The sequence below is a fragment of the Archocentrus centrarchus genome, chromosome 9, assembly GCF_007364275.1.
Source record: "Archocentrus centrarchus isolate MPI-CPG fArcCen1 chromosome 9, fArcCen1, whole genome shotgun sequence".
NCBI classification, from domain to species: Eukaryota; Metazoa; Chordata; class Actinopteri; order Cichliformes; family Cichlidae; genus Archocentrus; species Archocentrus centrarchus.
Window position 1 is genome coordinate 13,702,557 of NC_044354.1, and position 14,331 is coordinate 13,716,887.

The 14,331-nt window shown below is 38.6% G+C and overlaps 1 protein-coding gene across 1 annotated transcript in view; it reads left to right on the forward strand.

Annotated features, from left to right (window-relative positions):
* Nucleotides 1-339: 339 nt before the first annotated feature.
* Nucleotides 340-14,331, forward strand: part of LOC115785864 (eosinophil peroxidase-like) — a 72,467-nt gene continuing 58,475 nt past the window's right edge. Inside the window, exons 1-16 of the mRNA XM_030737777.1 lie at nucleotides 340-424; nucleotides 586-654; nucleotides 963-1,047; nucleotides 1,179-1,351; nucleotides 1,446-1,578; nucleotides 1,776-1,905; nucleotides 2,016-2,222; nucleotides 2,312-2,672; nucleotides 2,780-2,940; nucleotides 3,021-3,279; nucleotides 3,367-3,537; nucleotides 4,862-5,099; nucleotides 5,208-5,407; nucleotides 5,505-5,534; nucleotides 5,633-5,659; nucleotides 5,777-6,109. Coding sequence (XP_030593637.1) covers nucleotides 588-654; nucleotides 963-1,047; nucleotides 1,179-1,351; nucleotides 1,446-1,578; nucleotides 1,776-1,905; nucleotides 2,016-2,222; nucleotides 2,312-2,672; nucleotides 2,780-2,940; nucleotides 3,021-3,279; nucleotides 3,367-3,537; nucleotides 4,862-5,099; nucleotides 5,208-5,407; nucleotides 5,505-5,534; nucleotides 5,633-5,659; nucleotides 5,777-6,109 — 2,575 coding nt within the window. The 5' untranslated portion in view covers nucleotides 340-424; nucleotides 586-587. The remainder of the gene's footprint in view (nucleotides 425-585; nucleotides 655-962; nucleotides 1,048-1,178; nucleotides 1,352-1,445; nucleotides 1,579-1,775; nucleotides 1,906-2,015; nucleotides 2,223-2,311; nucleotides 2,673-2,779; nucleotides 2,941-3,020; nucleotides 3,280-3,366; nucleotides 3,538-4,861; nucleotides 5,100-5,207; nucleotides 5,408-5,504; nucleotides 5,535-5,632; nucleotides 5,660-5,776; nucleotides 6,110-14,331) is intronic.

A 14,331-nucleotide genomic window follows, 5' to 3' on the forward strand; every position in this document is an offset into this window, starting at 1 on the left:
TTTGATACATTATATTCACAATTTAAGTGCAGAATTCGCTCAAAAATGCATAAATGAACAAATGAATTAAAAAATAATAGATTGAAATTCTAACACTATTTGTGAGATTTTCCTTTCACTGATTTAATCAAAATTACATTCTATAAGTTGCATTATATTGAAAATGATTAATCAATGGAAAAAGACATTTCCAGTAAAGCTGTTGCAGAAGAGGAACCAGGAAGGAGAAAATTCATGTTTTATCTGAGCAGAATTCCTCTCTACAGATGTTGCGTGAAATAACACCTTTGTCCTTTGGCTCTATAAAAGCGAGTCTTGACTCTGAGCAGCTCAGACTTCCAACAGCAGCTGGAAGATCGAGGTGGATGCTCCAGGATACTAGGACACAAAAGAAAAAAAGAATAAGAATACCTTACTCTCACAGGTACACTCTTGTTATTTTGCATTACTCAATCAATTATTTAAAGTTGTTTGTTTTTGATTCATACTTTAACTGCATGTTTTGAAGAAATTACAAAAAATACAAAAAAAAAAATGCTTGTGTTAGTACCTATGTGATGGCAAATATTTGTCTTTGTTCTGCAGAGATGAATCGGTTTCTGTGCCTGCTGGCTGTAGGCCTCTACCTGTGCTTGCAATGCCAGGTGAATGAAGGTGAGTTTTACTAGTTTTACTATCACTATCTGTCTTCTGACAGCTGTAAAGGTCTTTTGAGCCATTCATCACTGAAATTATTTTAAATAATCACATCCTTCTACCATCTGCAAAATGTATTTTCAACATAATTGATGAGGTGACAAAGAAATGAAATAAATGGTTTTTATGCTGTCTTCATTTTAATTTGTGTAAAATGCAGTAATTATGTCAAACATTTTCATGGATTAAGTGTAGTGTCCCATTGTCCCTTGACATTAAAATTGAATCAAAGAGTAAATTAAACAAAACATTTTCTCTTTTTTCAGCACATTTGAGCCGGAGCTACATTGAAAAAACTGTGCTGGCAGCAAAGGCCAAAGTGGACGCAGCCTATCGGTATTCAAGGCAACAGTGAGTGCACAGATCTCTTAAACTACTGTACATTGTTCAGCCCCTGAAAAAGGCACAGTGCAAAAATCTATCAAAGTGTAGAATAGTCTTAATGAAAGATTTTATAAAAGTGACCTCCCCACACGTCACAGGAGCGTGGATCGTGTGAGGAGGGACGCACGTTACGAGGATGTCGTGCGGCTAATGAAGCAGCCCAGAGGAGTCTCCCGCATTGTTGTGCGCTCTGCTGATTACCTGGCTACCTCTTTGCAAATGATCACTGATAATCTTGAAAGGCGTCACAAACGCTCCGTAAATGCCACAGGTGTGTATCTGAAATGTTTCTTCTTATTTATTTTATACATTTTCCAGACATGTAGCCTTAAAACTAATTTATATTCCTTGGCTGTCTTATTCAGATTTCCTCTCTGATCAAGATCTGCAGACCCTCATTGGTCTGACAGGCTGCTCTCCAAGTCAGCGCATCCCTGCTTGTGAGACGACTCAAAATTTGCAGGCATATCGTAGTGCAAGCAGCGTCTGCAACAACAGGTGAGGCAGTTATTTCTAACTTTTCAAGTTATAAAAGAATATCTGCCTGCGCAGTGAGCTTTCATTGAGTGAGCAAGTCAAATCCCTATTTGGTACTAATTATGATGTCCATTATTTGGGACTTGGATGATGACTTTTGTTGCACACTGTGTCCCTTTCAAACCATAGAATATAGTGTATTTGTTCCTCTCACTTAGGAGAAACACCCGCTGGGGGGCCTCCAACATACCTTTTCTCCGCTGGCTCCCTCCTGTGTATGAGAATGGTTTTTCTACACCTAAAGGCTGGAGCCCTGAGCTTGGTGTCAACGGTTATGTCCTTCCCCTGGTAATACACTTTAGAATAATATCCTTCCTGGTAATGTTGCAAAATGTTCTAAAAAATATGTGCACAAATCCTCTCACCAAAGTGCTCATTTTCTGCATCCTTATCCACAGGTAAGAGACGTGTCCAACAGCATTTTGGCAACAGCTAACTCTGATGTGGAGAACGACCCACTCTACACTTTCCTGGTGACAATTTTTGCCCAGTTCACTGACCACGACCTAACCTTCACCCCTACCTCTCCGTCCATTACCACATATACTGGCAGGACCGACTGTGAAATGAGTTGTGTGCGCCAAGACCCCTGCTTCCCCATTCCAGTCAGTGCCATTGCATTACTCAGGAAAAGACACATTTACATACAAATGCATGTAGGGTGAGTACTGAGTGCCTCTTGTCATCCAAACAGATTCCCAGCAGTGACCCCCGGTTTGGCAGTAATTCAAACGAATGCTTGCCCTTCACCCGCTCAGCTCCAGCTTGTGGCACTGGAGACAATAACTTTAACTTCGTTGCGAGCACTGTCCGTCAGCAGATCAACACTCTCACATCCTTCATTGATGCAGGTCAGGTCTACGGTTCAGATGATGTCAAAGCTCGCTCCCTTCGCGACCTCTCCACAGATGAGGGTCTTTTGAGAGTCAACAGTCAATTTAACGACAACGGCCGTGAGCTTCTGCCCTTTGCCACAGGGAGCACCAATCCGTGTGCCACCCGAGCTCGCATTACCGATGATACCACTGCCCAGGAGGTGCCCTGCTTTGTCGCTGGTGAGTACGTTCAAATTTTGTGACATTCACATTTCTAAAGTCTTCAGTTGAGTCTAAGCATTGCACAGAGCTGACAGGAGTTTGATTTTTTTTATGTGATTTTTAAGGTGATGACCGCTCAAATGAGAACATTGCACTGACCTCTCTGCACACACTCCTGCTGCGTGAGCACAACCGACTGGCACGCGCTCTGGTCCTCCTCAATCCACAGTGGAATGGAGAGAGACTCTACCAGGAGGCCCGCAAGATCGTGGGTGCATATATGCAGGTTAGAGAGGAGCGTGAAGTATCTTAATTATACATAATTAAAATGTTTATTGAGGTGATGAGTTTATTTTTGTCTTTCAGGTGATCACATACAGAGACTACTTACTCCACATTGTAGGCCCAGACTTCATTTCCAGCCATCTGTCCACCTACCCCGGTTATAATAACAGCGTGGATCCCAGCATCGCCAACGTGTTTGCCACAGCTGCTTACCGTTTTGCTCACCTAATGGTTCAGCCTTTCATTTTCCGTCTTAATGAGACGTACCAGGAGCACCCTCAGTACCCCAGCCCACTGCTGCACAAATCCTTCAGTGCACCATGGAGGGTCATCTTTGAAGGTAGCACCTACACCTTCATCTTCTTAGTCCCATCATAGACAGAGTGAATGAAGTTTTAAAAATGAAATTAAATTATGTGTTTGTCAGGTGGTATGGACCCTATCTTAAGAGGACTGGTGGGCAGTCCAGCTAAGCTGGGGACTCAGCAGCACATGATGAGTGATGAGCTGAGGGACAGGCTGTTTAAATTCAGTGCTAGGCTGGCTCTGGATCTGGGTTCGCTGAACATGCAGAGAGGAAGAGACCATGGACTCCCTGGTATTTATTTAATCTTTGTACATATAATTCAGGTCTAGAACTTGTAATGACATCCTTACAGAAAAATAACATGGATACCATATTGTTATCCAATCGACAAGTAACATTTTCTAAAAATCGATACGTATTCAGTTAATACATTTTAGGAGTTTAATTAACCACTAAATTTGAAATGCTTTTTTCTATTTGCTTTTTGGCCAAATCATAGCACAAAGACTTCTTCATTAAAAGTAGACATTGGCATCAGAACTTAGTTATCATCAGCATTTCTGTGTCTCCCAATAAAACAGTCCTAGAACAGGACCTACTGATTCACCATGCTATGTCAACCAACTGAATTAGAAGTCTTCTCAAAGGCTTGTTATTAGGACCTGTTTTAAAGTACCTACACTGACACAATGTCAGCTTGATTTTAAAATCCTTTTTCATGTTTTTAAAACACTTCATAGTTTTGCTTTAGCACTTTTATTACTTTTTTTTTTAAATAACTTTTATGCCCCTCTTCTGGAACAAATCTGCTTGCTTGACAAAAAGCTTTGGGGAGGCTGCTTTTACATGGACTAGTCTGTTAAATGATCTGAGAGCATCTACAATTATTGCAGTCTTTAAATGTAAACTTACCTCTTTAGTCTGCTGTTTGATTGAGTATGCTTTATAGTTTATCTACAGTACTTGTATTTTATTTCATTTATATATATATATATATATATATATATATATATATATATATATATATATATGTGTGTGTGTGTGTGTGTGTGTGTGTGTATGTCACAGAAAAACATGTTACAGAAAAAATGAAATAAAACACAAGTACTGTAGATAAACTATAAAGCATATATATATATATATATATATATATATATATATATATATATATATATATATATATATATATATATATATAATTCTTTTGACCTATTAACTAGCATTGCATATATTATTTCATTCAGTGATTGGAGATTGTTGATTGTTGAATATTTTGTACTTTTTAATCTGTTTTTGTCTGGCATAACTTCATTTTTGAATTTTTTTTCTATTATTGTTTTAGAATTATTTAATTTATTATCTAAATATTCTTTATTTTATTTGATATAATATTTTTGTCATTGACATTTTTAAAATTTTTATTCTTTTTTTATTTCTCATGTCAGTCATCAGTTGAACATTTTGAACTCCACTAACTTGTATGCAAGCTGCTATACAAATACATTTTGACTGATTTACTGACTGATTAACAGGATTAAGTTTGCTTACATATCTAAGGGCTGTACTGAGCATGCACAGAAGATTAACTCTGCTAAACTGTATTGATCCTTTTAAGGTTACAACCAGTGGCGCAAGTTCTGTGGACTGTCACAGCCACAAAATCTTAATGAGTTGGCTGCAGTGCTGAACAACACAGATCTGGCGATGGAGCTGCTGGATCTTTATGGCACCCCTGACAACATTGATGTGTGGCTGGGAGGCGTATCAGAGCCATTTGTCCATGGAGGAAGAGTGGGACCCCTGTTTGCTTGCCTGATTACAAATCAGTTCCAAAGGATTCGCCAGGGAGACAGGTAAGCACACAGGAGATTACACAGCCAACACTGCTGAGGTTCAGAGATCTGTGTTAGCCACACTGTTACATTCAGTCTTTAAACTTTAAAAACACTGTCCCATTTCAGACTTTGGTGGGAGAATGAAGGAGTCTTCACTGAGGCTCAGAAGAGCTCACTGAGGAACGTATCACTTGCCCGTATAATCTGTGATAACACTGGTATCACTGAAGTCCCTGAAAAACCTTTCCTGTACCGGCCTCGAGAGGCTGGCTACACCCAGTGCCATAATATCCCCGCCTTTGACCTCAGTCCATGGAAGGAGGGGGGTAAGTTCTGAAATTGTTTCCGACATGTTAGACTCCATAAAGTCAGTGCTGGTATTGGATTATTTGAGAAATAATGATTCCCCTTTCATTTCCTTAGCACAAGTCCCAGTACCACAACCAGCGCCAGGTAACTCTACTGCTTCCTGTAACTCTAGCTCATGTTAATATAAACATTTTGAACATACAAATTTTTAATCTTTCTTTTGTTTTGTTTTTAATCATAAGGCCCACGTGGACCTTCAGGACCTCAAGGTAAATCCATCACTTTTTGTTCTATTGTCCATACAAGTTCATATATTAACTTTAACTTATACTGCAGTGGAAAAGTTCTTTCGAAGTCATAATACTCATGTCTTTTTTCACCAACAGGACTACCTGGCCCTGCTGGCCCTGCTGGCCCTGCTGGACCTGCTGGCCCCCGTGGACCTCCTGGCCCTCCTGGACCTCCCGACAACCAACAGAAAGCTGCTTTCTCAGTGAAACTCGGCAGCAGCTCCCCCAAAGCTCTCTCACCGATCATTTTCCGTGACTTAATCTACAATGGACAGAGCAGCTATAACACTAAGAATGGGCAGTTTACATGTGATCAGCCGGGTGTTTATGAGTTTGACTTCAGCCTCACAATCAACAAGAATGCTGCCACTGTGGATCTGCTGAAAAACGGACAGCTTGTTCTGCACGCATACACCACAAAGCATACTGGTTACCTGATTGCCAGTGGCAGCATTAATGTTCAACTTAGCAAGGGTGACAAGGTCTGGCTGGTTATAAACCAGGGTGGCAATATCATCAGTAGTGACAGCTACTTCAATGGGCATCTGGTATTTAAAGTGTAAGATGTCCACAGACACACAACAGCCTCAAAACACTGAAATAAAATCATTTTGAAAATGCTGCCTGTAGACTATGATTAGTTAGTCCCCATTAGTTTGCTTACTAAGATTACAGTCACCCCACTCTAAAGCAATTAAAGACAGAATGAGCAAATGTGAATCTTGCTGAGAGAGGTTTAAAATGCTGCACTGTTTAACTATTTTAAAACTTGTTATTGAAGGAATATGCATAACGTACTGACACCTGCACTGGTAAGACAAAAAAGAAGGTCTTTATGAAGATTTTTTAATATCATGAATGATTTGTTATATTTGTTGCTTTAGCCTTTCCTTGATAATGAAATAAGATAAACTTGTGTATTTTTAAATGACTTTGGGTTCATGCTTTTGTTTATACACAGTTTAAGTTTAAGCCTTTGTGTTCCCAATAAATAAACATGAGACGATTGATCTGTCTGAGTGAATTTTATGATGATGCAGGAGATTATGATATAAAGCAGGTTTTTTGTTTGTTTATTTGTTTTACTTTGTTTTGTTTGGTTGTTTTCCAACTGCGAAAATCACAGCTTAATATTCCCTATGCAGACCAGGAGATGGTGCTGTCATACAGGTTTTCAATGACAGGACAGAAGGCAGGAACAACTCCTTATCGTTGAATTAAGTTACTTCTTCTATCTGCTGGTGGTGCACGCCACATCTGGACTAAGGCACACTGAATTACATGCTGATCTGGGTAGGTGAAACATGTTTATGTGTCTCCCTGCAGTCTCTCTCTGATTTCTGTGTGGAGGGGGAATGCGTGGGCCTTCCCCAAGTGCCTCCTTCTTGGAGCAGATACAGGTCTTGAATCCACTTCCTCCTAAGGGCAACTGAAACACCCTGATGCTGGGGTGCAGGCCACTGGTGGGCCTCCAGGTCACTATCAGGTGTTCTCAGTGATGGTATAGTTACCTGACCTTAATAGCAGAAGTGGGTCCATCTATCCATAGATGTGGGTACATCTATCCTGTGCTTTTTAAAAATTTTTATAGGTATTAATGAATGAATTGATATTGTGAAGAATTCTGTAAAATGTTTTGTAAATAGCTTGAGTGATATGCATATGTACATCTTTTACATTTAAATTGCATATTTTTGTACATTTTACACATCTGGCAATAGAGCACGTGGAGGAGAAAAAAATGCTCAAATTAAAGCTTCCCTTGTGGAACAAAGAAACAAGGTTTGTGGTAGTTTCTTGTAAACATTTAATAATTATATTAAACACTGTACATGGAGCAATGATGGTTAAAAAAAAAAATATATATATATACATATATATATATAGATATATATATATACATATATTAGTACATACACAATTGAGATCCATTTTGCATTGGAAGGGAAAATGTATTTATGAAAAGTATATCAATTACATTTCAACATTAAACTAAATTCCTCAGGGTTTTCAGCTTAAGAAGACAGCCATGTAGATGTCATGATAAAAATGATCAAGTCTCTGTCTCATTGAGAGGATAAGCTCCTCATCCCCTTCAAATCCATGCAGCAACTTGCATATCCCTGGATGTGGACGTGTATCTTTCAGTTTCTCCCCACTGGCCATAATGTGAGGCTCTGGAAGAGGACCTGCAAAGTGAGATATGTCAATTTTTTTTTTTTTTTAAAGATTTCTTTTTTAAGCTTTCACATGGTAAATGTTTACAGGTATTATAAAGCAAAACAGCAACATTCCACCACAGAGCAAAACAATACCAACAATAAAACAAAATCATATATATCATGTACAACAGGGCTCTTCAACTCCAGGCCTCGAGCGCCGGTGTCCTGCAGGTTTTAGATGTGTCCCTAATCCAACACACCTGAATCAAATGGCTGAATTACCTCCTCAGTATGCAGTCAAGTTCTCCAGAGTCCTGCTAATGACTTCTATATTTGACTCAGGTGTGTTGAAGCAGAGACACATCTAAAACCTGCAGGACACCGGCTCTCGAGGCCTGGAGTTGAAGAGCCCTGATGTACAACAACTCCCTTCATCTTTTTTTTTTTTACTCTCTCCTCCCCTCATTCTCCTCCCAACCCCCACAAGACTCTCAGATTCCAAGCATTTCTGTTCCTAAACATTTACATGCACATTTTAGACCTATATCCATCAATACATGTTCAAATATTTGTATATACAACACAAGAATCAGCGAGGGAATACCATGAAATGTAAATTAATGGGTTACTTTGAAGCTAGTCCTAGAGGGTTCATATCACAGCCTTATCAGTTAAATCTAGAAAGGGTAGACTGTCTATAAAGGGGGCCCAAATCTTCTCAAAATTTGCCTGATGTCCTCTGACATTATACAAAATCTTTTCAGGTTTGCAATAAGAAATCAGCTTGTCAGCCCATTGTTTTACTGATGGCAACTTTTTCGATTTCCAGTTAATCAGGATGCATTTTTTAGCTGCAGTACTTGCAAGTGTATCTTATAATAGTTTACACTGTGGAGGCTGTGTCTCCTAGGATCCATATTTTTGGATCCAATTCAATCTGATTGCCTAAGACCTTTGAAGTTATATCAATAACCCGCCTCCAAAATTCTTCTATAGTTGGACAGCTCCACAGCGTACGTAAAAGTTCACCATCAGTCATGTGCATCGCTGACGTTTAGGGGAGATTTTGCTGTCAATTTTATTTGGTCTGTAAAGTGTGTAGTATGTCCTATGATATATAAAATTGAATCTGTCTATGATTTGTGGATATTAGTACCGTCTGAACCTGTTCCAGTAAACGACTCCAGTAAGTCTCCTCATATTCGCATCCAAGGTCTGTTTCCCATTTTTGTTTTGTAGTTGTCTTATGGTAATTTTCCATTAAATAATTATTCCATATATGGAGGAAGTCTTTTTTTTGAGGAATTACATAGTTTATTGCATAATTGAAATTCAAAGTGAGTTTCATCTGGAATGGCTGGAAATATTACACTAGGATTCTCTTTAATCCATTCCCTAATTTGCAAAAATTTAAAGAAACTATTCTTAGTAAGGTTAAATTTCTTATTCAATTGCTGGAAGCTAGCTAAAGTGTCATTAATATATAAATCAGCTATTCTTTGAATTTTCCTGTCCATCCAACTACGTAAAACTGAGTCAGTAATATGCTGAGAGATTGGGATTGCCCCACAAAGGTGTTCTTCTGAGAAAAGAGATGTTTATATCTAAGAGTGAGTGAGATTCATGCCAAGCCGTGAAGGTATTCAAAATTATTGGATTGTTTGTCAATGTGGCCAAGCCTTTTTTCCCCCCTATGAAAGGAACATTCTTTAAATATATAGGGTACAACTCATGTTGTTCTATTGATAGCCATCTAACTTCACAATTTTCTGCATGCAGCCAAACCCATATTGGATGAAATTGAGAGGCAAGATAATAATTTCTGAAGTTAGGAAGATTAAGTCCTCCTTTTGAGTATGGAGCCTGTAACGACGTTAGTTTGACCCTAGGGTTCTTCTTTCACCATATAAAAGGAATCATGGTTTTATTAAGGTCTTTGAAAAAAGTTCTTGGGGACATTTATTGGAAGGCATTGAAATAGATAAATGTACTTAGGCAGAATATTCATTTTAATTTCCAACTATATTAAGTGAGACATTAATATTGACTAAAACTATCCAGTTATGATGCTTAACTTTAATTTCAGGAGTTTGTTTATCACAGGAGCACTTCCAGTCTGTGTAGTAGATTGGTGGGAAAATAAACAAAATTTTATTTAAGTTTAAGCTTATGGATACTGATTCATTCATCAACCAAACTTAAATTAATATTTCTCATAAATATTTAAATGTGATTAAAATGCAATTAATTTTGATTAATTAATTAGATTCATTTTTTTAATCGAGTCCCACCCCTAATTATATATGTATATATATATACATATATATATGATGTTTGATGTTTTCCTGTTCTGGTCTTTTTTTTTGTCTCAAGCTGTGACCCCTCCAGCTGGATCCCCCTTGCAGTTTGTTCCCCTGTTTAGTGTTTTTCCTTTTTGCTTCCAGGCTTGTTATTTTACCTTTTGTACAGCCTTGGTTGAGATTAGGATTTTGTGTTTTGTATTCTGTGAGAAGATTTCAGTATTAAAGCTGCCTCATAATTTAGTTTTGTCTCATGTGTCTTGGATTTGGGTCCACCCCTGCCAGCCCCACAGCCTAGCCGTGACATAAATACATTTACAAAGTTACAGAAAAAAAAACTCAGCTGTGTCTGGAAGTTAGTGTATTGACAGTGTGCTTTACAGTAAAGCAGTACGCAGCACTTCACATTCATAACACAAGAAAATAGTTGGTGACTTGCTTTGTCTTCGGTAGTCAACCTGTACTGTGACACACTGCCTCAACCCTCCACCTTTATCTGAGTCATCATTGCCAACATTTGTGTAAGAAAACTCGCTGTTGGCTGTCTCAAAAGTTGCTAAAGGCTGGGAAGTGGAGGTGGGGTGTTGGGGTGTTGGTTCCCCTTCTGCCTTGAAGCAAATTCTGGGGGGGGGGGCTTGGGTCCCCCTTGGTTCTGAAGCGAGGCCCAGGTGATGCCAAAACGTATGAAGATATGCAGTGCAAAGGCTTATGGACACAAAACATGGCAACAGCAGAGGATTTCAGATTTGCGGTCTATCTCCAAGACTCTCCAAAAGTCACTGACATCACCAGAAAATCATCGCTAAATTTGTTGCTAGTCGCTTTTTGAAAAAAAAAATAGCCACCAGGGTGGTCTGAAAAGTCGCCAAATCTAGTGACAAAGTCACTAAGTTGGAAGCACTGTTTGGCACCCTCCATGATGGCACATGGGACTTTTCTCTGGTCTTCCTTCTTGATCTAAAATCTCGCAAGTTCTGCATTCTCGCAAGACTTAGCATTGCCAGCTTGAATGATAATGATGCTTTGCCAGGCTTGGTTATCACTTCCTATTCCACCTGGCTACAAAATAAACAGCACTGATCACATGCCTCTGCCTTGGCTCCAAGGTTATTACAAAATAATGAAAACTGAAATTGAAAAAACATATTCGTTCACTGAAATAAATAACAATAATTAAAAGGAAAAAATAACTAACTAAAACTATATTGTGGGTTTACAAAACTAACTAAAACAAACTGAAATTAGATAAAATTATCTTTGTTTTTATTTTATTTAAAAGCCTTGCGGATTGATATGAAATAATTTTTTTCCACTCTTTAAGCCAGGAGTGCTGCAAGTGTGTGGAGGCGTGTTCATCTGCACGTGTGCAGTAATGGCAGCGGTTGTGTGTGGTAGTGCACGGAAAACTGTGGCCGTCCAAACCATAGTGCACATGTGCCCCCATTTCTAAAAAGCATCGTTTTCATCCATTTACATGGAGACAGATGCCGGAGCATTTTAGAAACAGAGCCCATTTCCAAAAAGTATTGTTCTCACTCCATTCTTGTGTAAATGGGATGCCGAAACATATCAGGACAACACAGTTTTTCATGTAAATGGGAGGCCAAAACCCATCAAAAGGACACCATTTACACTGGAAACGCTGTCGTGCATACTGGGCCTAAGAGTTCCTTTCACCGGTACTAAGAGGTTCAAAAAATAATTACTGCTTTCTCTGCAGACCACTGCCAAGCCCTATATGGCATTTCTTTGAGGACGATAGCGAGACAGATAGAAGCGAGCGTCTTGTTGTTGATGATGAAAAATGTGCAGAGCACTTCCCAAGCAGAAAAAACCACCAACATCAAAGTCCACCTGAGAACCATGCAGAAGGTGTCTACGGAAACCCAAAGAGGGTAAAAAGTCCCAGCCGACATTGCATGTAAAACACCGGCATTGGATCACAAAGTAAACACACACAATCTAGGTCACACAAGATTAACATTACATCAGCCACTTGTTGTGTTTAGAGGCCACAAAGACCTAGTGCTGAAGTCTAATTAGTTAGCATCTAACCAAACTAGCTCTGTGAGCAGCTTCAAAATAGAACCAGCTTCATGTGGTGGATAACATCAGGATGCAGCTAGATTTGAGCTTTGATTCCTTCAAAGAGTTCAGTTTGTTTTTGTCAAACATTCGCTGCATTCTGATGTTATAAACCACATGGAGGTGCTGTAAATCTACTGCACTGACGCTGAAGTTTCCTGTAGAGTTAATTGGGCTTTGGAGTTTGTTTTTCTTTATGTCTCTTCCTGTTGATGTTCATGTGTGTCCTTAATATTACACACATTTAACCTGCAATGCTGCTGTCTTGTGAACAGTTGGTTGTTGAATACAATTTTTAAATGGTATCTTTTGTCCAGTTTTGATTACACAATAATCACTTTTGCACCTTGAATCTTACACCTGAGTATGAAAAAACTAAAACTAATACTAAAACTAATGAAAACTAAATTAAAACTAATTAACCCTTATGCCCTCCTCAAATTTTGCACCATTTTGCATCACTGACATAATAAAACTGGCATTTAAAGGGTTATAATCCTGAAAAATGATTGATTATTTGGTATTTTTGAGTAGGTCTGAAGTTGATTAAGTGATGTATGAAAAAAAAGCCCCAAAAAATATTGATGTATGAGGATTTTATGGCTGATTTTGTGCATGTACATTTTTGCCACAAAGGTATCCAGAGGGTGCAAAATTTGAAATCTGGCACTACATAAAAAATAATAACGCAATCAAAACAATTTTGCTGCTAATCTTTGACATATCCAAGGCACTAATCACCACCAATGCACCATGCATTTATTATTTGTTATATGAAAAAAAATCAATTTTTTGTGTTTTTTTTGCAAGAAAATGCAGTCATTGACATAATAAAACTGGCATTTAAAGGGTTAAAATTCTGTAAATGATTGATTGTTTGGTATTTTTGAGTAGGTCTGAAATTGATTAAGTGATTTATGAAAAAAAAGCAAAAAAAATTGATGTATGATGATTTTATAGCAGTTTTAAGGTGCATGTACATTTTTGCCACAAAGGTGTCTAGAGGGCGCAAAATGCACCACAAGAGTATGAATGACATGTAAGAGTAAAAGACATTAGATTTCAAAGGTTTAATGAAAAAGATTCCCTGCAAAAAATCATACCACTAGCTGCAACACAGCCAAAATGATTACCAAATGAAAAAAAAAAGTTGAAAAAAAAATTTACAAAAATGCCCAAGGAGGGCATAAGGGTTAAACTGTGGTATCTGGTGCACAACATGTATGTAATTTCTGTATGTTTTTGCTGTTTTGCTGAGAAAGGATATTTAGGCATATGGAGCCTCTCCTGAGTCACAAGGCCTAGGGCCAGAAGTTTCCTGATTATGTACACTCAGTTCCAAAAGCTAAGGATAATATATAGATAAGGTTTTCTGTGTGTTGGGGCTAGCACCAGCCAGTCCTATAGGGGGAGACATGTGCATAAGGAAACAGATGTCAGAGACATGAACAACAGGAAACAGGATGGTATATTAGCTGAAACTTACTAATTCTCTATTCTCAAGAGGTGTAATACATCAAATTTACACTAAATTACCAAAAGTATTCACTCATCATTCTTCACACGCATATGAACTTGAGTTCATTCTTAATCCATAGGTTTAGATATGATGAGATCCCACCCTTTGCAGGTATAACAGCTTCAGCTCTCCTGGGAAGGCGTTCCACAAGGTTTAAGAGAATTTATGGGAATTTTTCACCCTTCTTCTAGAAGGCTTGCATTTGTGAGGTCAGACACTGATATTGGACAAGAAGGTCTGGCTTGCAGTCTTCGGTCTACAGTAGTTCATCCCAAAGGTATTCTGAGGGGCTGAGGTCAGGACTCTGTGCAGTCCAGTCAAGTTCTTCCACACCAAACTCACTCATCCATATCTTTAAGGATCTTCCTTTGTGCACTGGTGTGGAGTCATGTTGGAAAAAGAACGGGCCATCTCAAAACTGTTCCCACAAAGTTGGGAGCATGAAATGGTCCAAAATGTCTTGGTATGCTGAAGCATTAAGAATTCCTTTCAGTGGTACTAAGGGGACGAAGCTGAAGTTGGTTTCCGATTGCAGCTTCCGATTCGGGAAATGGCTAAAGGGCCATTCCACTTAATTTTTTGCTA